Raw genomic sequence first — 24393 nt, 5'->3', positions numbered from 1 at the left:
TAGGGAAGCGGAATGGGACTGGGTGGGTTACTCTTCGGAGTGTGGACTTGTTGGGCCGAAGGGCCTGTTTCCATACTGTAGGGAATCGAATCTAATCTCTGTTCACTAGAGTTTAGAAGAATGAGAAGAGAGCTCATAGAAATCTATAAAATTCTAACAGGACTAGACAAGGTAAACACAAGGATGTGACATGGGAGCCCAGAACCAAGGGTCACAGTCTAAACATATGGGGTAGGCCATTTACAACAGAGATGCTGGAGATCAGAGATGGAAATGTGTTGCTGGAAAAGCGCAACAGGTCAGGCAGCATCTAGGGAACAGGAGAATCGACGTTTCGGGCATTAGCCCTTCTTCAGGAATGAGGAAAGTTGGTCCAGCAACTTGTGTCCAGTATTCCTCTTAAGAAGATCCCTCCTCCAGCCTATTCTTTAAGGTACATGTAGTGACAGAGACTGTGCTGGTGCTTGCCAAAGTCAGAATGAGTGGTACTGCATCTTCAGAAAAGCTGTTTATTTCCTAAAGTGCCACAGCTGTCTCAACATTTTCTGCACCTGAAATGAATGAGAGGGACAAAGGTTAACTTTTAGTGTCAACAGTAAGTGCAGATAGATGAGTGGCTGTGGCTGCTGAAAGCAACTGCAGTTTGTCATATGGTCATAGAGTCATAGAAAGTTAGAATTGAGCAGGGAAAGTACAATGTGGATGAATCCTGTGTTGCAACCATAACTATTTGCATTTATGTAGCACCCTTAACATTAAAAGATCCCCTCAGATGGTTTGCTGAGGCATTAAAAAAGCAAAATATGACACTGAGTTATGTTTTAAACTATTATTGGTGGATAAGCAAAAACATGGTCAAAGAGGCAAGTTTTAAACGTGCCTCGAAGGATGCAATTGAGGTAGAGAAATAGAAACAGAAAATAGGAGTAGGCTACTTTGCTGTTTGAAGCTGCTCTGCTGTTCAACATGATCATGACTGGCAATCCCACTCAATACCTTGTTCTCGCTTTCTCTCTGTACCCTTTGATCTCTTTACCTATAAGAACTTAACCTAACTTCTTGAAAACAGTAAACGTTCTGGCCTCAACTCCTTTCTGTGGCAAAAAATTCCACAGGCTCACCACTCTCGGAGTGAAGAAATCTTTCCTCATCTCAGTTGTAAATGGCCTACCCCATATGTTTAGACTGTGACCCTTGGTTCTGGGCTCCCATGTCACATCCTTGCGTTTACCTTGTCTAGTCCTGTTAGAATTTTATAGATTTCTATGAGCTGTCTTCTCATTCTTCTAAATTCTAGTGCACAGAGATTAGATTCGATTCCCTACAGGATGGAAACAGGCCCTTCGGCCCAACAAGTCCACACTCCGAAGAGTAACACACCCAGTCCCATTCCGCTTCCCTATACTTACTAATTTACCTAATACTATGGGCAATTGAGCATGGCCCGTTCACCTAATCTGCACATCTGCACATCCAAAAATTGACTTTGGTACCCCAGGCTATCAAAGCAAAATCATGCCATTGACTAGGAAATGTTATACACTTCGGCCTTCCAGTGAGCTTGTGTGCAATGGCTAAGAGCATGAAGGAAGTTAGCTTCAATTTATGTCATGGCTTCATGCATAGCATGAAGTCAATGTTCCCTGGAGTTGAAAACATTCACAATCTGCTCGATGGGACAGTGTAAAGCAAATTGTGAAATGTTGCTACTGTCATTTGCTGCAGCCTGGAAAAGCCCCATGGCATAAAAGTTAAAGGTCTTGGCAGCCTTAAGTAGCCACTGACAGTACTGTCCAATCCCACTGTGGTGGTACAGTTAAGGCTGCTGCTGGGAACAGAAGTCTATTACAATCTCTTTGCTGAAGTTTGGGTATCTTACATATTACTCCATAATCAGATTGATGTCCTTTCTCCAGTGACAAGGACAGATGTACAAATCATTCATGAATCAAATGAAACATTTGCAAGATAGACAGGAGCATCCAATAGCAAAAAGTGCTCCCAGACATTACAAGCCATTAAAGAAGTGGAGAAAATAACAAAAAAATGACTCAAAAGTTAACCAGCATCCTACCAGAACAAACCAACCGCTAATTTGCATAGAGCAGATGAGTGCTTCAAATATCACTCCTGAGGGTTCTTGTTGGCTGTTGGTACTATAAGTTGTTGGGCAAGTTTATGACATGATGAGCCAGGTATTAGTCTAACCAATTTCATAAGAAAGAGTCCCACAAATAGCATAGGACCCTCATTCAATATAATAATGACCCATGTGAATAGATTGATGTCTATTGGCACAACTAATCCAGTATATGATGGATGATCTTTGCATTAACCAGCAGCTAGGATTTTTAGTGCTCCTTACATTCCTTAAAAACTAAAGAGTTCAATTTCAATTTCAAAGCCTACAAATTGACTTAAATGTTATTGACTGATATCCAATTAACACTTATTTATAGATATTTCTCTCTCAGAAGTTGTGATACTAGTAAGAAATCACAAACCCAAAGTTGTTCTATATGATGAACTACATAAAATGATCAAATAGAAATTATTACATTTTCAGTACTTCCCAGCAATACACATAGAAATGGCCATTATTTAAAGGAGGTGAAATATTATCAAGGTTTACTAGCTATTACATAATATCAGTTACTTTTATTGATCATATGGGCAAGTGTGAGATATCTATTTTGGGAAATTATACAAAAAAATCTTAGATCAGGTCTTTTGACTATAATAATATTCAGGGTAATCTCACTGAAATGTATTTTTCCAGAAAGCAATCATTTTAAATTATTAGCTGTTACATTAAATATTTATTATCAAGAATAATCAAAAGCAAACAATTAATCTATTTGAGTGCTGACTAGAACAATAAATTATTCGCTGTTTCAACTGGATATATGTTGTCACAAGCCTCTACTTTAATGGGATTTGCCTGCACATAAATAAATAAACATAATATGGCACAACAATGAATTAAACATTGACTAACAATAAAAATCTAGCAGAATGAATTTTAGTGCAATTTTAGGTTTCTGAATTATGTGAACAAATACATGCACATGCATCGTTGATAAAATGTAGCAAAAATGCATTTGATTTTTTAAAAACAATATAAAATAGTTCTGTTCTTTTTTTTATTTTAAGCATATCCATGTCTATTATTTACCCTTAGGAAAGATTGAGTTTTATTGGTCCTGAAGAATTTGTACAAGCATTTGTACACAAGGATTCTTTGGAAAACCCAAAGGTACAACTTCACAGATATTTTGTGTACAAAGTACTTTCTCTCTCAATATTGTATTCATGTTATCCAGTTCGTAAGACAAGCTATTATTTCATTCTATAGGATATATGTGCAAAATCAGTCACAGCAGTACTTCTTGTACATGATATTCTCCTGTAAAATACAACGTTTTCCCCCACAAAGTAAAAAGAAACTAGAATGCAAGTATTAGCTTTATACCACCTAGTGGTCTATTTGAGAAGTAACATCATTGAATACATTGGTGATCTTAAGTGAAGATGCTTGAATCCGAATTTGATTGGAATTCAAATTCAGATCTCTATTTTTCAAAGTCAAATTCAGATTTTTTTGTGACAGTATCATCCGTGTGTGCAATTTGTTGTATAATTGTAAATAGGTGCACACTGGACAAGCAAAATCAGGATCCAAAGCTTAAATTATTTTTGATCTGCTCAAGTATACAGGCAGTGCTCTATTTCATATTAAAACTTCCTAGAAAAATAAAATTAATCAAAACCTGTTGACATCGATGTCTGCACTATTTATTAAAACTTTAATGATGCTGTGCACCACAGCACAGGGCTGAAAGCTGATTAGAATTGAAGATGACAACGTGATGTTTTAATCAGCTCATGTATTGCCATTTTAAAATTGATCTACTTGATCATATCTTATAGTTACTAGCTGAAAAACATTTATTCATATATCTTGGATAAATATAGCTCATTGTTATATTGATGGCATATTGTGTATGCCGTATCAGCATTGGGTTCATCATAAAAATCTACAAGGATGCTGCATAAGTGCTGTCTTAGTACTGCATTTAATTGTCAAATACATTTTTTTTTTCATTTATTGGTGTAGTAGCATATCATTTTTCATAGTGCATTATTCAGAAGACCTTGGCCCAGGCTTTGCATTCAGAACAACTGTGAGGCTAACAGTACTCACCATTATCCTGGATTAAATTTGGCAGCAGTTTTCATGTGAAGTTAAACATTGTCAGGTAGTTATCCCTCTCGCCAAACAGGCTCTTGTCCTAAGGTGAGATCATGTCCACAAATGGTATGCCAGTGATTGAAATTGTGGACCATCACCTTCAATCCTAACACAGCTTTTTAGCCAGTTAGCTCCACCTGACTCAATGAAGATTTTTCTATCTAATTGGTTGAAAAGTCTTACTGATCTCTGTCCTGTTTAGAGGCTCTGTAGATCTCCACAGAGGGTAGCATGTTGGATCAAATGCCTGATTACTGCAAGCCCACACTCAAGTCTACCAAATCTTTCAGTAGCTTCCACTTAGTGAATAGCAATTGTTATTTCTTCACCACTGACTACAAAATCTGGGCCAATCAGTTTATCATTATCTCTACATTAGTTCATGATAAATGCTTAGATTTTCCTTTCTTTAACTAAAGTCTTGCTTCAGTGACCAAAAGAAAACAGACAATCTTGAAGCCTATGTCAAATGGTTCAACAGACTCTGCTATTTAGTAGCTACCGAAATTTGTATGGTAAGTACCTTTTTATAATGTATTGCACATTTATTTTTTGATGATACTTGGTTCAAAATTCTTTTAAAATTATTCCACAATTCATTGTATATTGTTGCACTTTTTTAGAATTGGAAATTAGTTTAATGTTTGCTTAATTGCAGCCTGCAAAGAAGAAACACAGAGCACAAGTAATAGAATTTTTTATTGATGTTGCTCGAGAGTGCTTTAATATTGGTAACTTTAATTCTTTGATGGCAATTATATGTAAGTATGACATAACCCCTTTTTAAAAATAAAGATATATGGATATTGAATTAAACAATTCAAGATGAATACACTCATACAGTTAAATATTTTATTCCCTCACAGCTAGTTTTGTGATTTAAGATGTTCTTTTCCCTAAGTGCGTAAGAGTGCTTCAGTCTGACTTCATGAAATCTGTTTTTGATGATACTTCAGCATAATCAAACATCTTAACAAATATAATTAGTTTGAGTCATGTAATTATAAAGTCAAAAGTCAGTCTTTCAGGATTTTTGGTCACTACTTTTTAAAAATCTTTAACCTGAACTATTTGCAAAAATAACTTTTAATAGAATGTAAAATGTCATGATTACATTATTGCATCCTTAGGGAAATAAGTTCTATGAATAAATAAAGTGTAAACTTTGTTTTCTCTCTGCAGCTGGTATGAACATGAGCGCTGTTTCTAGGTTGAAAAAGACTTGGGGGAAGGTTAAAACAGCAAAATTTTACATTCTTGAGGTTAGTACCATACTGACAGAAATTTACATTAATGTAAAATCACCCAGTATGTTTGTTCAGCTATTCAACATAATGGCCTTTCTGAATTGATCTACAGCATCAAATGGATCCTACAGGTAACTTCTACAACTACAGAACAGCTCTCCGTGGGGCAGCTCATCGGTCACTAACTGCACACAGTAACCGAGAAAAAGTAAGATTACCAATACAGTCGCATGGGACAGTTAATATAGTTTTAACAGGAGATGAGTTTTACCTGTTGGACAAACATTTTAACATTTAATCATTGTCTTACCAGAGTATAACTGCCAAATACACTTGGGAGTTTATGGAGTTGCACTGAAGAAATTCTGTTTTTTGTATTTATTCGTTTCTTTTCTCATCTCGCTGTCAATAGCCCACTAACTGCTATCTAGAATAAGAAGTGAACAACTGTTGCTGTAGCAAAGAAATTATGTACATACCTCTAAAGAACATGATAAATAGAAAAATGTAAGGAAAACAGTGTAGATAGTGAGAAACTATATTGACTCACCAGGGAGTCCATGAGCAGAGTCTTAAAAAATAGAGCTACAGCATTCAGGGGTGAAATTAGGCAACACTTCAAAGAATGATAGAAGTTTGGAACTCTCCTCACCAATGGCAATTGATTTTGGTTCTGTTGTAAATTTTGAAATTTAGATTAATAGATTTTTGTTAACCAAAGCTGTTAAGGAATAGGGGGAAATGATAGGTATATTGAGTTACAGCACAGTTCAGTAACTATTTCTCCTGCGGGTCCTTGATAAGTATGTACCGGTCAGGGAGGGAGGAAGTTGTCGAACGCAGGAGCTGTGGTATACGAAGGAAATTGAATCTCTTGTCTGTATTGAGTACAGGAGTTGGGAGGTCATGTTGCGGCTGTACAGGACATTGGTTAGGCCACTGTTGGAATATTGCGTGCAATTCTGGTCTCCAACCTATCGAAAAGATATTGTGAAACTTGAAAGGGTTCAGAAAAGTTTTACAAGGATGTTGCCAGGGTTGGAGGATTTGTGCTATGGAGAGAGGTTGAATAGGCTGAGGCTGCTTTCCCTGGAGCATTGGAAGATGAGGGGTGACCTTATACAGGTTTATAAAATCATGAGGGGCATGGATAGGATAAATAGACTGTCTCTTCCCTGGTGTGGGGGAGTCCAGAACTAGAGGGCATAGGTTTAGGGTGAGAGGGTAAAGATATAAAAGAGACCTAAGGGGCAACTTTTTCATGCAGAGGGTGCTGCGTGTATGGAATGAGCTGCCAGAGGAAGTGATGCTAGTACAATTGCAACATCTAAAAGGCATCTAGGTGGGAAGGGTTTGGAGGGATATGGGCCAGTTGCTGGCAGGTCGGACTAGATTGGGTTGGGATATCTGGTCGGCATGGACAAGTTGGTCCTAAGGGTCTGTTTATGTGCTGTACATTCTCTATGACTCTATGACTAAGATGAAGAAGAAGACTTATGTTAGGATGAGATGTGATGGCTCAGTTAGGATGCTTGAGAGTTACAAGTTAGCCAGGAAAGACCTAAAGAGAGAGCTAAGAAGAGCCGGGAGGGAACATGAGAAGTTTTTGGCGGATAGGATCAAGAAAAACCTTAAGACTTTCTATAGCTATATCGGGAATAAAAGAATGACGAGAGTAAGATTAGGGTTAATCAAGCATAGTGGTGGGAAGTTGTGCATGGAGTCAGAGGAGACAGGGCAGGTGCTAAATGAGTACTTTTCGTCAGTATTCAGACTAGAAAAAGACAAGATGGTCGAGGGAAAATACTGAGATACAGGCTACTAGACTAGATGGGATTGAGGTGAATAAGGAGGTGTTAGCAATTCTGGAGAGTGTAAAAATAGATAGGTCCCCTGGGCTGGATGGGATTTATCCTAGAATTCTCTGGGAAGCCAGGGAGGAGATTGTCGAGCCTTTGGCTTTGATCTTTATGTCATCATTGTCTACAGGAATAGTGCTAGAAGACTGGAGGATAGCAAATGTTGTTCCCTTGTGCAAGAAGGGGGAGTAGAGACAACCCTGGAAATTATAGACCTGTGAGCCTTACTTCAGTTGTGGGTAATGTGTTGGAAAAGGTGATAAGAGATAGGATTTACAATCATTGTGAAAGGAATAAGTTGATTAGGGATAGTCAACATGATTTTGTGGAGGGTAGGTCGTGCCTCACAAACCTTATTGTGTTTTTGAGAAAGTGACCAAACAGGTGGATGAGGGTAAAACGGTTGATGTGGTGTATATGGATTTCAGTAAGGCATTTGATAAGGTTCAGAGGCGTTAGGGATAGTCAACATGATTTTGTGGAGGGTAGGTCGTGCCTCACAAACTTTATTGTGTTTTTGAGAAAGTGACCAAACAGGTGGATGAGGGTAAAACGGTTGATGTGGTGTATATGGATTTCAGTAAGGCATTTGATAAGGTTCAGAGGCGTGGGATTGAGGGTGAATTAGCGGTTTAGGTATGAGGTCATAGAAGGATGGATTAGTAAATTTGCGGATGACACTAAGGTCAGTAGAGCTGTGGATAGTGACAAAGGATGTTGTAGGTTACAGAGAGACATAGATAAGCTACAGAGCTGGGCTGAGAGGTGGCAAATGAAGTTTAATGTGGAAAAGTGTAAGGTGAATCAATTTAGAAGGAGCAACAGGAATAAAGAGCACTGGGCTAATGGTAAGATTCTTGGTAGTGTATATGTGCAGAGAGATCTTGGCGTCCAGGTACATAGATCCTTAAAAACTGCCACCTAGGTTGATAGGGTTGTTAAGAAGGCATACAGTGTGTTAGCTTTTATTGTTAGAGGGATTGAGTTTCGGAACCATGAGATCATGCTGCAGCTGTACAAAATTCTGGCGCGGCCACATTTGGAATATTGCGTACAATTCTGGTCACCACATTATAGGAAGGATGTGGAAGCTTTGGAATGGGTTCAGAGGAGATTTACTAGGATATTACCTGGTATGGAGGGGACGTCTTATGAGGAAAGGCTGAGGGACTTGAGGCTGTTTTCATTAGAGAGAAGAAGGTTGACAGGTGACTTAATTGAGCCATATAAGATAATCAGAGGGTTAGATAGGTTGGACAGGGAGAGCCTTTTTCCTAGGATGGTGATAGCTAGCACGAGGGGATGTAGCTTTAAATTGAGGGGTGATAGATATATGACAGATGTCAGAGGTAGTTTATTTACTCAAAGTAGTAGAGGCGTGGAATGCACTACCTGCAACAGTAGTAGACTCGCCAACGTTAAGGGCACTTAAGTGGTCATTAGATAAGCATATGGTTGAGAATGGAATAGTGTAGGTTAGATGGGCTTCGGATTGGTTCCACAGGTCAGTGCAATATCGAGGGCTTGTACTGCACTGTAATGTTCTATGTTCTAGTTCATTGAATAGCAAAATGCATTCAATATCTGTTCTTCAGCTCTATCACCTTTACTACCATTAGCATTCACTTTGCCCTTTTGGTGTGGACACTCTCACCATCTGTTCCATGCGGGCCTTCTGCCCAGTTGTCAACAGCATAAAGTCATAATTCTCCAGTCCCTTCAATTCCAAAGAAGAGTCTTTTTGGACTCTAAACATTAACTGTGTTTCTCTCTCCACAGATGTTTCCAGATTTGTACCATTTCTCTAGCACTTCCTGAGTTTTTAATATAACTTTGTCTGCCCCAGTCCAACACCGGCACCTCCACATTATGTTTTCTATTATCTCATTCTTTTGTTAATTTATAGACTGGATAACCCATCTAGTGGCCTAGCGGTGGGGTTAGACAATTACTCTAATCCCAAATCTGATTTAGGATTCAGGTCTTGATCTTTGTTTTCTAACCATATTCATAGCATTCTAACAGTATTAACAATTTATTGCAAAATTTTCAATACATGTACACCAAAGGTAAAATTCAAAATCTAAATTAATTTAACTTGCTCAAATATACATTACTTGAATATACAAACAGAATGTGCTGGAGTAACTCCGAGGAGGAAATGGGGAAGAAATAAACAAATGGAAGATAGAAGTTGTTGAACTCAATATTGAGTCCTGAAGACTATAGTGCCTCTTTATTTTTATTATTGAATAGATTATTCTATTTAGTGCAAGTGGTGTGAATAATATGAATTTTGATCTTATCTTTGCAAGCTGGTGTAACAATCCATTTCTGGTACATTTCCCACAATTTTGGGATCCTTCAGATGTTGGCTCTCTTGGAACTTCTTTGTCTATGACAATGCTTTTTCTTCTTGAGTTTTCTATCCAAACATGGGTCCTTGACAATGATTCACTAAACTTCAGCAAAGGGCCATGACCTTTTCATATGGGTAGGGTGAGCAGGCAGGCGCCATGCCTACTTCAGCCAGAAATGTGATCAAACTCATATGCTGTTGGTGTTAAGCTGATCACATACTAGTCTCTAGTCAGTTGTGCTGATGATCTTCACATTTATTATACTAACAAAGTAAACAGCAAAAAATAGTTCAATTTCCTTCTTGTGAAGAAAATATAAATGAAAAACTAGGATAAATAAAAAACTTGGTCTCTTCCAGATTGTTATCCCTTTCTTCAGTCTACTGATCAAAGATATTTATTTCCTAAATGAGGGATGTGCAAATCGTCTTCCTAATGGTCATGTGAATTTTGAGGTAGGTATCATACATGTTACCAGATTTAGGTAGTTCTAAGAAATGTCCAGTTTTTAATGGTCAAAATATACGTAGAATCTTTTGAAGACCAACTTTCACTTGATGCTTACTTTTACAAAAATTAAAGACCATGTACCATATTCAGGTTGATAATATGACTCTCAAGTGCAGTTGTACACAACTATCACATTTCAACAGGTACAAACTCTGAGGTTTTACTCTGTGTCCACTGTGCAGCATTGTCAGTTCAGGTTGCCAACTCTGGTGTATTCCAGGAGGTTTCATATCATGACTGTCACATCTAGCTGAGCCATCCCCAGGTTGCACAAGGTGTGTTAAAATAAGATCAATTGAAATTGAGGGAAAGGGCTCATTTCAGGATCACTCATCTGTATTGTGTTCATACCTAATAAAGGAATTATTTAGCTTTGTCCAATTCATGTTGGCTCCCTCCAATACTTACTCAGCTACTCACACTCCCCTGGCATAGTCCTGCATGCTTTTATTGATTAAATAATTTTCAAATTCCTTTTAAGAAATCAAGCTTGAATTGCCTCCTAAACTCTTAGATTACTTACAGTGTGGGAACAGGCCCTTCGGCCCAACATGTCCACACCGACCCACCCAGACCCATTCCCCTACACCAAACACTACGGGCAATTTAGCTTGGCCAATTCACCTAACCTGTACATTTTTGGACTGTGGGAGGAAACTAGAGCACCTGGAGGAAACCCACGCAAACACTGGGAGAATGTGCAAACTCCACACAGTCAGTCGCCTGAGGCGGGAATCGAACCCGGGTCAGTCGCCTGAGGCGGGAATTGAACCCGGGTCTCTGGCACTGTGAGGTAGCAGTGCTAACCACTGTGCCACCATGCCGCCCACGTGAAGCAGTGCATTCCATATCTTAATCATTCATTTTAATTCAATGAATTCCTCATGCTGCGTTTAGTTTTTTGCCAAATCCCTAATTCAAAGTGCTCTGTTAGTGACCCTTTATAAATTCACATTTATTGTCACATGTATAGAAAAATGCAGTAAAAAGTGTTTTCCGCATGCAACACAGTGTCACCACGCTCTAGCACCATCTTGAAACACTGAATATAATGCACGAATTTACTCCAGTAGAATTCAGTTTTCCCTTTCCTTTTTATTACCCTCCATTACTCCTCCATTTGTGGTTTGACATTGGCCGGGGTCTCCATTGTGGGCCTGCCTCCACCATCGCTGCCACTCCTGCACCCTACTGCATCCGAGCTGGAGCCATGGGCCTGGTGTAATACCTCCTGCTCCTACTCCGACGCTCCTGGTCCAAGCTCCTCCTCCATCAATGCTGATGCCTCTGCAACCACAGAGCCAAAGATGGAGCTGGCCATGAATCTGGGGCTGCATGGAGCCTACATCCCGCTCCTCAGATGCTGCCTGACCTGCTGTGCTTTTGCAGTGCTACACTTTTCTACTCTGATCTTCAGTCTGCAGTCCTCACTTTCTCCTCCTCTGTGTAGGCTAAATAGTTAATGAGGTGAATTTGCTAAGCCATAAGAAGAAAACTCACTAGACTCTTGAAGAAAATCCCTCCAAAAAAACCTAATGCAACTTAAACTTAGGCAAAAAAATTCAGCCCCATACCTCTATTCATTAACCGCAGGATCCTCCATATCCAGTGAAGTGCTTTCTTAATCTGCTATGTTACCTTCAATGATTTGTGCATATATCAATATCCAGAGGATAGTGAATTGTTATTTATTTTAAAAATGCCTTTTCTTGTTTTTCATATTAAAATGTATCCATGAAATCTTCTTTAAGTTAACACTATCCTCCTCAAAGTTAACAATACTTTCAATGTTTGTGCGATCTATGATTTTGAAAATGCGTGCTGCACACCAGATCTCTCTCAGAACCCTCAAATCTGGATCACTGATATAGATCAAGAAAAGATGTGATCCTAATACCAAACTATAGGATACCCCACCATGTACAATTCTCCAGTCTGAAAAGTAACTATTCACCACCGACCTTTGTTTATTGCCACACAACTAACCTTATATCTATTATGCCACTGCCCTTTTTATTCAATGAGCTTCAACTTTGCTGACAGGTCTATCATGTGGCACTTTATCAAATATCATTTTTTTGTAAGTCCACATACAACACATTATTATAAGGAGTGCCAATGCTATCTGCAGGAGTTTTAGCAAATTACCAAGTTTTAGCAATCCTTTTTAGGCATAAAAATGTTGAATTACATTGCAATGCACAAAAATCTCCTACAGAAACGGAATAATAAAATGTTTCTAAAAATGAAAATTATTCACCACACCTTAGATGAAACAACTTTAGAAAGAGCAGTAGTTTACTGCGATGACTATTGGTATATTGAGTGGTGCTTTGCTCCTATTTGTGGAGACACTAAGCAAAGATGAGGGCATAAATGGAGTAAACCTTCAAAATATGACAGGAAAAAGTTGTGCCCTCACCAGCACAAACCAATTTCTTTTGTGCTGTTTAGTCGTCTAGAATATTACATTTTACATACTTTAGTAAGATCGTTCCTGGTTTGTTAATAGAAAGCAGCTTGCATCCATGTCAGGAAACATCAACACACTATAGACTCGTGTTCCAGTTTCTCGTGGTATGATATCATTATGACAAAGCTCCCCGTAAACATGTTCAGAAGCTATTGTTTCAAGCAAAGGTACATGTAATCTTTTACTCCACACACCCCACAGCTCTTACCATTATCTGCTCCAAGTTTGCTGAGCATGTGCTTACACATTGAAGCTCCAACACAATGTATCACTACAGAATAGGAGGCATATATCCTTCCTGTGGGAATCCACTGAGTATTGGTTAAGAAATGGAGGAGATGGAAACTTATGGGCAAACAGAAAATGAGCCAGGAGAATTCTGAAGCATTTATAGCATTAAGCTCAGAGTGGTTTCTGAAGCATTTATAGCATTAAGCTCAGAGTGGTGGTGACAAATACCCATGAACAAGTAATTTGCCAAAAGCTTTGACCCCAGTTTTTGTTTAGCCAAAGAAATATGAGAGAAAATATGTTGAACACATTGAATACCTTTATTCTGACATTTCATTTTGTAGATTTCATCATAATGTGATATTGAAGTAGAAGAAGTTTTGATTAATTTTAATTCAGCTACAAGATTACCTTTTAAACATCTACAAATTCTATTTTTTAACATTTGAAAGAAGTCAAATATTGGAATAAATTAAATGAAGCCAATTTCAAATAATCAGGTGGAAATATATTTTACTATCTAATACTGTTACTTCAACTATTTAATACTTAAGTTATAAGCAATTGCAAGTAAGAATTTATATTTTGCCATGAAGAATAACTTTCTTTTATTTAAATAGAAATTTTTAGAATTGGCCAAACAAGTAGGAGAATTTATGATGTGGAAACAGGTTACATGTCCTTTTGAAGATGATCAAAATATCATTCATTATCTTCATACAGCCCCTGTCTTCTCTGAAGATGGTAAGTTTTTGTTTCATTAATCATTTCAGGAAGTCATATTTATGTTACATGATTGAAATAGAGTTCCAAAATGGTTGTACAGAACTCCCCTAAAGAGAGCTGAAGTTTACAAGGAAATTTTGAATGATGTTTAGGCTTAAATATTCCTCTGCTTTTGCCTCCCGATTTTGCAGGATGTAAATGGATATATTAAGAAACGTATTATAGTTCATAAGGCACAGTCTTCTCCAACCAAATCTGACCTTTCTCCTATGACCTCTGCAGAGATATCAATTTTCCTTCCTCATCCACCATTTACAAATGCTGACAGGAAGTTGAAATCTGGAATTGCATGCTAAGACATTGTGCAACAGTGATCTAGCATGCCCCTGATTCATAACAGTCGAGAGAGTGGTGCTGGAAAAGCACAGCAGGTCAGCATCTGAGGAGCAGGAGAATCAATGTTTTGGGCATATGCCCTTCATCAGGAATGAGGCTTGTGGGCCGGAGGGCTGAGGGATAAATGGGAGGGGGGTGGGGCTAGCCCTCTATGCCCGAAACATCTATCCTCCTGCTCCTCGGATGCTGCCTAACCTGCTGTGCTTTTCCAGCACCACACCCTCGACTCTGATATCCAGCATCTGCAGTCCTCACTTTCTACTAACTGATTCATAACAGTAATATCCAAAGATGGAATAGTCCCTGGGCAAGAGTAGAATGTCACCATAGTATCCTAATGATGGAACAGGGCTTTATAACATCCTCATCTTGCTCCATTTTGGCCCAAATATGTGTTGAAGTGCTTCATCTCTCTGTGGCACCAAAATGATGCTAGAGTCTTTCAGTAATAGGTTCCTTCTTGGCCATAGGAATCAGAAGTCTGCTTTGTATCTTTAATGGGTCCCACACAAATCGGTTTAGTTTAGGGGACAAAATAAGTGATGGTCAGATGCCATTTCCTTCCATTTGGCCACCAGAAGGAAAATCCATCCTTCAAATTTGTAGTTTGTTGTAAAATGTAGTTATATGAATATGCAAGGGAGAGATGGTGATGTAGTATTAATGTCACTAGACTAGTAATCTAAAGATCTCAGGTTAATGTTCTGGGGAGATGGGTTAAAATCCTTCACTTGATGGAATTTGAATTAAATGAATTAAATTGAATTAAATCAGAATTTGAAAGCTGGTTTCAACTGGCCTTCAGTGATTGTGGCTATGGAATTATTATTGATTGTTATGTAAACCCTTCTGGTTCACTCATGTCCTTTAGGAAAGAAGGTCTGGTATCCTTACGTGATCTGGCATGAACATGACACTGAACTCTCAGCAATGTGATTGACTCTTAAGTGCCCTCAGTTCATGGAAGTCAGGGATGGATAACAAATGTTGGCCTTGCTAGCAATGCCCACATCCCATGAAAAAAATAAAGAAAAGTATGATACAAATAAGGGGTAGGAGTAGGCCCTTTGGTCCCTTGAGACTGTTTCATCATTGAATAAAATCATGGCTGATCTGAATGTGATTCAACTCCACATTTCTGCCTATCCTCAAGTGCATTTCATCCCCTTGTTATTGAATTATGTACTGTGAACCTAAGCCTATTTTATAAACGACCTCAAAATTGATTAAGATGAGAAATTCTATTAGTCTGGATTTGATTTGAATCTATAAGTGAAAGGACTATGTAATCACACCCATGTTTGATGTCTGTTTTAAAGCTAGGAATTAAATCTCAGTTTTACACTTTGCACCATGTATGTTTCTTTGCAGTGCTACAATTGACCTAGATTTGCAATATCATGGTTAAAAAATATTTTTAAATATCTTTTATCACAACCATTCCTGCTTTTAGAATCCAATACACAACCCTTCACATAATAATTAACTTTAATTAATCTAGTCCTAAAATTGTATTTTTCATTGTTTATATTCGCAAGTTAGATTTTACACTTGAAAGAAATAGCAAATAAAACTGATCTATGCAACAGTGATACTACATGTTAACAGAAATTGCATTCTTTCCCCACACTAAGGTTTGTATTTGGCGTCATATGAAAGTGAAAGTCCAGAAAACCAACTTGAAAAAGACAGATGGAAAACTTTAAGGTAAACTCCAATTCTAATGTGTTTTCATATTTAATAACCTTTTATGAATATAAGGCTGTGTTTCCTAAAATGGTATGACACCAATTCAACTAAATGAAAAAATATTTCTATGTATATTGCAAATCATTGTTCATATCAAAATTGTTGCTAAGTATTTCACATGCAGAATTATTCTAAAATGAAGTCACTTATGTGAAAACATAATTGGAGAGCCCTATTCAATAGATGAGATCATTGATCATTTGGGAGTTGCATTTTCAAGATTTCACAATACTAAATTGCAAGCTACTAAATTTCTGTCTTTACCATGATCTGAATGAGTGGATTTATCTGTTAAATTTAGATATTGTTTATTAGTATATTCACCTACTAAATATTCAACATCTCCCTGCAAAATGGTTTTACTGCTTTCGGTAATTCAAAAGATACAAAATACCTCAGTAAATTTGATGGGAATATTTAATTTTCTTTTTTGTTTGTCTTTTGTTTCAGATCAACACTCTTGGGAAAGACATGAGTGTACTGAAGCAGTAGAATACAAATCTACTAATATCATAGCTTGCACTATTGACTTCAGAAACCAGCAGAGATATAGGTTTTCTTGTGAACTTTGATGAGCAGGATTCATCAGTTAGAGTCATACAAATATGAAGAGAAAAAAATATTCCTCACTTGAACCCCTCTCTAAACAAGCAGTTTTTAAATTATACAGATCTAATCAATAAAAAGCTGGATAACGTTAAATTTCAGAAACTGAAATACTCTATCTCAGTTAGTACATGTTCTGTGACAGATTTAGACAAACTAGACTGCAAGACATGAAAAGATCTGAAAGTAAATAGTTTCATTTATTAAAATATTCTGCAACTGTATAGTTCATGTTTTGAACTCCACCTGAAATAGATTTGAACATATGAGCTGAACTCAAGAAGCCAAGTTTCAGGATTCACTGTGTCAAGGTAACTGCTCTTTATCTCAACTGAAAGAAATACTTCCGTTTGCAGGAAGATTCTACTAGACTGACATTCAGTTGTGTACAATACTTGATAATTTTGTAGAGCACATATTTTGTGTTGTAATATTTTACTCAATGGGTACCTGATCTCATCATGTGCATGCATTTAAAATGTCTCATTAAAGTTTGAATTATTGTGACATTTTTCACTTGCTTACTTAGCAAGTTTAGATGATACAATTCATCACTAACATTATTTAAACAATATAGCAAAATGTAATGTAAATATAAATCTGACTTTCTTATGTGCATTTTGTGATATGGAACAAATTTTGAACTATAAAATGGTAATTGTCAGTATGCCTTGTTAAATAACAAATTAAGACAACAGATTTAAACCTGATCAATCGTAACAAAAGCGGGTGAATACTTAACAGGTTGTAGTTATACTATCTGTGAGTTATGTAACAGTCATCTGTTAAACCCTATAAATATTATTATATGAGGTTTATATCTGGCAGACACATAATATTTCCTTCTGAATTGCATAATTTTATGATGTAAATATGATTTTCACATACTTATACTCACCTTAATTTATAGTTAAAAAAAGATTATTATTGTTAACTTCAATCTGAGTAGTCATGGTGGTAAAGAAAAATGAGGAAGAACTAAGTCTATATGATAGCTGTGTACAATCCCACATGTATTTGAAATTCAGGAAATTAAAGCCATTGAAGATGCACGTAGTTATAACAGACACATATAATGGCATTTACTTGTTACTTAAGTACAAGATATTTTTGTAGTACATAATATTGTAAATGGTGTTACATATTAGCCAAACTAGTATTATATGACTCTTGTCATATGTATATCATGTTGGTCACCTGTGCCCTGCATCCATTTATAAGCAAAAAGGTAAAAACAATGACTGCAGATGCTGGAAACCAGATTTTAGATTAGGTGGTGCTGGAAGAGCACAGCAGTTCAGGCAGCATCCGAGGAGCAGCAAAATCGACGTTTCGGGCAAAAGCCCTTCATCAGGAATAAAGGCAGAGAGCCTGAAGCATGGAGAGATAAGCTAGAGGAGGGTGGGGGTGGGGAGAAAGTAGCATGGAGTACAATAGGTGAGTGGGGGAGGGGATGAAGGTGATAGGTCAGGGAGGAGGGTGGAGTGGATAGATGGAAAAGAAGATAGGCAGGTAGGACAAGTCATGGGGACAGTGCTGCACTGTCCCACTCACCTATTGTACTCCATGCTACTTTCTCCCCACCCTCCTCTAGCTTATCTCTCCACGCTTCAGGCTCTCTGCCTTTATTCCTGATGAAGGGCTTGTGCCCGAAACGTCGATTTTGCTGCTCCTCGGATGCTGCCTGAACTGCTGTGCTCTTTCAGCACCACTAATCCAAAATCCATTTATAAGCATGTATTTTGCAAACATTTTGGGCATGATAATCCATGCACTGGAGGTGGCAAGGCAGGTGGTGAATAGATCAAATAATTGTGCAGATTGACCCCTGAGAGATCCTTGCCACCTTCTTGCCAACTTAGCCATTATGTGCTTGATGAGAAACGTTATGGGCAAGTAGTCAATTTAAGATTTCAATTAGTGAATTAACAGCTACTTAAGGGCCTCAACTCATCACCTGCCCAATTACCTGCTTTGCCAAAGACAAGCAAAGTGGCTGGTTTCCAAATGGACAAATGGGATGATAAGCCTGCTGGTTTGAAGTAACTCTTCTATTTGATCAAATCAGATGAAAGGGGATGATAGGGGCAAAGGTATGGCTAACGAAAGCCCTTACATCTGCCTCTGACACCCTAAATGCGTGACTCCAACGGAAAAGCACTATATTTCATGTTGTTTGAGTCCCTAGAGCTTAGACCTCCAGGATGATCTCGAGAAGCCAGAAGCTGCCTGCCTCTAAATTGTCAGCAGCTTCTGGCACAGTGAGATTTCAGTATCAAGGTTCATACTTGTCAAGATACTTGCTGGTCAGCTTTTCAGTGGTTGATTGGAGTTTGACCTGGAGGGCTTTCTGACTGATGAAGGCAGCAAGTCAGTTGCCCCCAAAGACACTTAGCCTCCTTGCTTAGTTCATGAAGTGCTAAGTCATGACCAAATTCTTGTTTTTTGTAAATTGTATGTTAATTACTTTAACCCAACAAGGATAACCATGACCACTCATAATTCTAGAGCAGATTTCTATCTGTTTCTGATTGGTGGCAAATTTGGCAAAGATGCTGGCTTTAATTGGATGCATTGCTTCACAGATGTTATGAGGCTTAAAATGTGTACAGTCCTCCATATTGTGCTGGTATATAATCACCATTCTAACATTTTACTCTCAAAAATCTGTTTTGTGGTCAAATGCTTCTTGTTAAAAGGCTAGAGAGCATGATTCCTTATACAGTTTTTTTTTAGTTGTATGCTTTATTTGGTTAAAAAAATGAAATTATTGCTGTGGTATTTGAAAATTGAATTTTTATACTGCTGTATGAAATAATGGAAATATTGTTGATAATATTCTGGCTAATTTATCTGTGCATAGAATTTATATATTATGTGTAATTTATACTGTGTTCTAACAGTTTGGCTGAATCATTGTCAATTTCTAATTTTTGTACCCATTGTTGTGAATGTTTTAAATTCTTCTAATAAATGATGCAAACAGTAATAACCATGATACAAATTGAAAAATTTAATTTTATCTTCTCTATGTTTCATTTCATTCTTATTTCCAACAGTCTCCTAAAAATAACATTTCATAAGCAGGTTGATAAGTTTCACTGAGGATGGGTACCCTATCCTATGTGGACAACTTTTGCCAAAGTGACAAACACAAACCATGGTCCTGATATTTCAAGTTTTACATTAACCTACTGGGATTGCAATGCCAGGTAGTTAGGGCAGATCTTAGGTATACCTTGTGAAAATACAGATGGTCTTTTTAAAAGTTTCAGGATTATCTAGTTTGAACAAAACCTGTAGAAGATAATTTGGAGTCCTTGGGCACAAATGAACTGAGACCCTGAAAAGAGGGATCTGAGAGAATAAAGGAAATAACAGGTAGGAGGAAGAGAAGGAGTCACTATCTAACAGATATTCAGGTGGGGTACGTTTTAGGTAAACTAAGGCTGTGAAGAAAGACAGTGAAAATGGCTGCATCAGCAACCTTGAAAAATTGGCAATTGCTATTTGCAATAGTGGTCAGAAAGATCCACAATGATAAAGGCTCAGTGAACTGACAATAGAGGAAGGACAAGTGCTCTAGACCAATAATGAATCACAGAGGGAAATTGCTTGGCATATGTTCAAGCACTGCCCTATTATAATCTGTCCATTACACCTGCTTGAAAGAAATATGCAAATGCTTTATCACTTGAATCTATACAAGTCACTCTTCTTGACTTGTATTTTCATTAATCATTGAAGTAGTCCATGCTGTCAGGATGCAAGACATAGACAGAATTGTATTAATAAATGGCAAGCAACATGTGTGTCATGCAAATGCTAGTTAATAATCATCACCAACAAGAGACAACCTCAACATTAAATGACATGACTATTTTCAAGTCTTCCATCAGCAAAATCCAGAGATAGTCACCAATGACCAGAAACTGACCTGGACTAACTATTAATACTGTAGTTTAGAAGCACTGTGGTGCAATGGGAGTGTCCTGGCCTCCAGGCCAGAAGGCCTAGGTTCAAGTCCCACCTACTCCAGAGATTTGTCTTGTCTGGACAAGTTGATTAAATAAAATCTACAAATACTGAAGACAAAGTTAGAGTCTGGGGTTTCTCCAGAAAGTGACTTACTCCTGATTCTCAGAGCCATCCAACCATCACAAATGAAGAATATGATGGAATATTCTCCACTTCCCTGGACATCAATATTCAGAAAGCACAACCCCATCAAGAACAAAGCAGCCACATTGATTGGCAACTCATCTGCCATCTTAAGCATTTGCCTCTTAGCACAACGGCAGCAATGTGTACTATCTAGAGAAGATTTCCAATTGCTCTGCACCCCTTGACACAGGGATTACTGCCTCAAACTAAGCCTCTTTAGATTATTTTCACTGACTAGTTCAGAGACAACAGTACAGATCCCACCCCTTTCCTCTAACATTGATGGAATCTGTTGAATATGTCCAATAGATACCATGGATAACAACACTCCTATTGCTCATTGATCTGTTGTGCTGTAAATCAAAAGAACATGTTGAGCTTGGCTATGTACAGTTCTGTTTACCTTATTGCAAAACTATACTTTATTCATTAAAATATATAATTACATAGAAGATCCTAAAACAGTTCTGAATAGAAAAGAAACACAATATTTTGGAATTTGACATCTGCTAGGCTTCCCTGCAGTTGCAAATTAATGCATCCCTCAGCACATAGTCCTGGACTTTGGAATGTGCCAGTCTGCAATGCTCAGTTGAGGTCACCTCTTTACACTCAAAGAGGCAGATCAAAGAACGCTTTCACTAAGTTGATGGTCTTACAGGTGCAGTCAATGTTTGTCTCAGTGTGCATCCCGGGAACTGTCCATAGCGGACAGAATCCTGCATTTTATTTGAGTTTTAGTTTTATTTAAGAGAGGACAATAGTTGCATTAGAAGCAGTTGAGTAAGTTCACTAATTCCTGGGATGAGGGGTATAGATTCATTATTCACTATTCCCAAAGTGAAAACAAATGTGAAAATCTGGTTAACCTAACATAATACACAATTTGAACTAACTGCCAATTCAGGTAAAAAGAATATGGTGCACTAGGTATTTCCCATTCAAAGAAAGTAACAATTTTTTGTCATAAAAATTTTTGACCAATGGCAACAAAGAGACATGCCCTTTTTAAAATTCCCATACACACACAAACAGACACACAAGAGTCAAGACACAAGCACTATAGTTGGAGAAGGGAAGAAAAGATTCAAACCAGCACAGTTCTTGGCACCAGTTCAGATTATACACATTGTTGAGTTGTTCTCTTTCAGATCCTTCACTTCCTCTTGGTTCCTTGCTGAAGAAATGAGGTTATTTACATACTAATGTGATCTTTTATTCACTGGCTGAGAATTTACCCTTTCCAGTTTCTCTCAGGATGGTTTGTCCCTTTTTCTGTTACAACAAGGGAGTTTGCAAAGCCAGCAATTTACAGGAAATGATGAGTGAAAACCACTACCAGGAGATTTTCTATTACTTCTCCACACAGGAAGGGGAAAGAGAAAGATTGATGTATTTTTTCTTTGCTAGCTGTATATTTCTCTATTGTCCACAAAAAAGGCTAGTCATTTGCTCAGGAAACTACTTAGAAGTTATTTCTACATTGAGCATTCCTGAGCTCACACTAACTGGTCAATTGAAAAAGCAACCAAAGTGGCCCCAAACTCGTACTCAAAGTGTTAATATGCCAAGTGTTCTCCCCCACTGCTTGAATGAGGTAAAATTGTAGAATCAATTCTCAGTGAGTTCCAATAACTCATTTTTAAAACTGCAACACTTTCTGCCAGTTTCCTTGGTTCAACGCAGTATTTTTCCCATTTTAATCCACAGTCCAAACAAATGGAATCCTTACATGTCTCCACCCTAAGTGTCATAGAGATGTAAAGCACGAAAACAGACTCTTCAGTCCAACTCGTCTATGATGACCAGATATCCTAAACTAATCTAATCTCATTTGCCGACTCTTGGGCAATATCCCTCTAACCTCTTCCTATTCATATACCCATTCAGATGTCTTTCAAATGTTGTAATTGTACCAGTCTCCACTACTTCGTCTGGCAACTCATTCCATACACATACCACCCTCTGCGTGAAAAAGTTGCCCCTTAGGTCCCTTTTAACTTTTTTCCCTCTCACCCTAACCTATGCCCTCTGGTTCTGGACTCCCCAGCCTATCCGTGCCCCTTATGATTTTATAAACATCTACAAGGTCACCCCATAGCCTCTGAAACCCCAGGGAAAACAGCTCCAGCCTATTCAGCCTCTCCCCAAACCTCAAATTCTCCAACCCTAGCAATATCCTTGTAAATCTTTTCTGAACCCTTTCAAGTTTCACAACATCCTTCTGACAGGAGGGAGACCAGAATTGCACACAATATTCCAAAAGTAGCCGAACCAATGTCCTGTGCAGCCGCAACCTGACATCCCAGCTCCTTTATTCAATTTTCTGACCAATGAAGGAAAGCATACTAAACACCTTCTTCACTACCCTATCTACCTGCAACTCTACTTCCAAGGAACTATGAACCGGCACTCCAAGTCTCTTTGTTCAGCAACACTCTCAGGAACCTTACCATTAAGTGCATAAGTCCTGCCCTGTTTGCCTTTCCAAAATTCAGCACCTCACATTTATCTAAATTAAACTCTATCTGCCACTCCTCAGCCCATTAGCCCACCTGATCAAGATCCTGTTGTATTCTGAGGTAACCTTCTTCGCTGTCCATTACACCTCCAATTTTGGTGTCATCTGCAAACTTACTAACTATACTTCCTATGGTCACATCCAAATCGTTTATGTAAACGATGAAAAGTAGTGGACCCAGCACCAATCCTTGTGGCACATCCCTAGTCACAGGCCTCCAGTCTGAAAGGCAACCCTCCACCACACCTTCTGTCTTTTACCTTTGAGCTAGTTATGTATCCAAATGGTTAGTTCTCCTTGTATTCCATATGATATAACTTTGCTAACCGGTCGACTATGAGGAACCTTGTTGAACGCCTTACTAACGTCCAATAGATCACTTCCATCGCTCTGCCCTCATCAATCCTCTTCGTTACTTCTTCAAATAACTCAATAAAGTTGGTGAGCCATGACTTCCCATGTACAAAATCATGTTGACTATCCCTAATCAATCCTTGCTTTTCCAAATACATGTAAATCCTGTCCCTCAGGATTCCCTCCAACAATCTAGCCACCACTGATGTCAGGCTCACCAGTCTATAGAACTCTGACTTTTCCTTACCACCATTATTAAATAGTGGCACTACATTAGCCAATCTCCAGTCTTCCAGCACATCACCTGTGACTATCAATGATACAAATATCTCAGCAAAGGGCCTAGCAATCATTCCCTAGCTTCCCACAGAGATCTAGGGTACATCTGATCAAGTGCTGGGGATTTATCCATCTTTATACATTTTATGATATCCCACACCATCTCCTCTGTAATTTGGACATTTTTCAAGATGTCACCATCTATTTCCCTACATTCTATACCTTCCATGTCCTTCTCCACAGTGAACACTGACGCAAAAATACTCATTTACTATCTTCCCCCATCTCCTGTGGTTCCCCACATTGGTTGCCTTGCTGATCTTTGAGAAGCTGCTGAAAATGTGTTGCTGTTGTTCGAGGGTGTCCCAGAGGTGTTCTCTGAAACGTTCCGCAAGTAGGCGGCCTGTCTCCCCAGTATAGAGGAGGCCACATCGGGTGCAGCGGATGCAATAAATGAAGTCTGTGGAGGTGCAGGTGAATTACTTCCCTCCAAGGCCCCAAGGGATACTTCTATATACGCCAGAAATTCACCTGCACCTCCACAGACATCATTTATTGCATCCGCTGCACCCGATGTGGCCTCCTCTATACTGGGGAGACAGGCCGCCTACTTGCGGAACGTTTCAGAGAACACCTCTGGGACACCCGGACCAACCAACCCAACCA

The 24393-nt window shown here is 38.3% G+C and overlaps 1 protein-coding gene and 1 long non-coding RNA gene across 6 annotated transcripts in view; one reads left to right on the top strand and one right to left on the bottom strand.

The window, feature by feature from the left end:
* LOC122556640 (ras-GEF domain-containing family member 1C-like) overlaps positions 1-17705 on the top strand; it is a 233300-nt gene extending 215595 nt beyond the window's left edge. For 4 of the 5 annotated variants that reach the window (XM_043703592.1, XM_043703591.1, XM_043703590.1 and 1 more), the window contains 9 exons: positions 3182-3256; positions 4672-4767; positions 4911-5013; positions 5435-5514; positions 5612-5707; positions 10078-10173; positions 13553-13676; positions 15689-15761; positions 16254-17705. In XM_043703592.1, the coding sequence (XP_043559527.1) occupies positions 3182-3256; positions 4672-4767; positions 4911-5013; positions 5435-5514; positions 5612-5707; positions 10078-10173; positions 13553-13676; positions 15689-15761; positions 16254-16278 (768 nt within the window). In that variant the 3' untranslated portion in view covers positions 16279-17705. The remainder of the gene's footprint in view (positions 1-3181; positions 3257-4671; positions 4768-4910; positions 5014-5434; positions 5515-5611; positions 5708-10077; positions 10174-13552; positions 13677-15688; positions 15762-16253) is intronic. The other variant, XM_043703593.1, reaches the window with a different exon arrangement.
* LOC122556641 overlaps positions 1-24393 on the bottom strand; it is a 54577-nt gene that overhangs the window by 23087 nt on the left and 7097 nt on the right. The gene's annotated exons all lie outside the window — the stretch shown is intronic.

This window comes from Chiloscyllium plagiosum, chromosome 14 (assembly GCF_004010195.1).
Source record: "Chiloscyllium plagiosum isolate BGI_BamShark_2017 chromosome 14, ASM401019v2, whole genome shotgun sequence".
Lineage (NCBI taxonomy): Eukaryota > Metazoa > Chordata > Chondrichthyes > Orectolobiformes > Hemiscylliidae > Chiloscyllium > Chiloscyllium plagiosum.
Note: the sequence above shows the minus strand (reverse complement) of the source record. Positions and strands in the feature narration are given on the sequence as shown.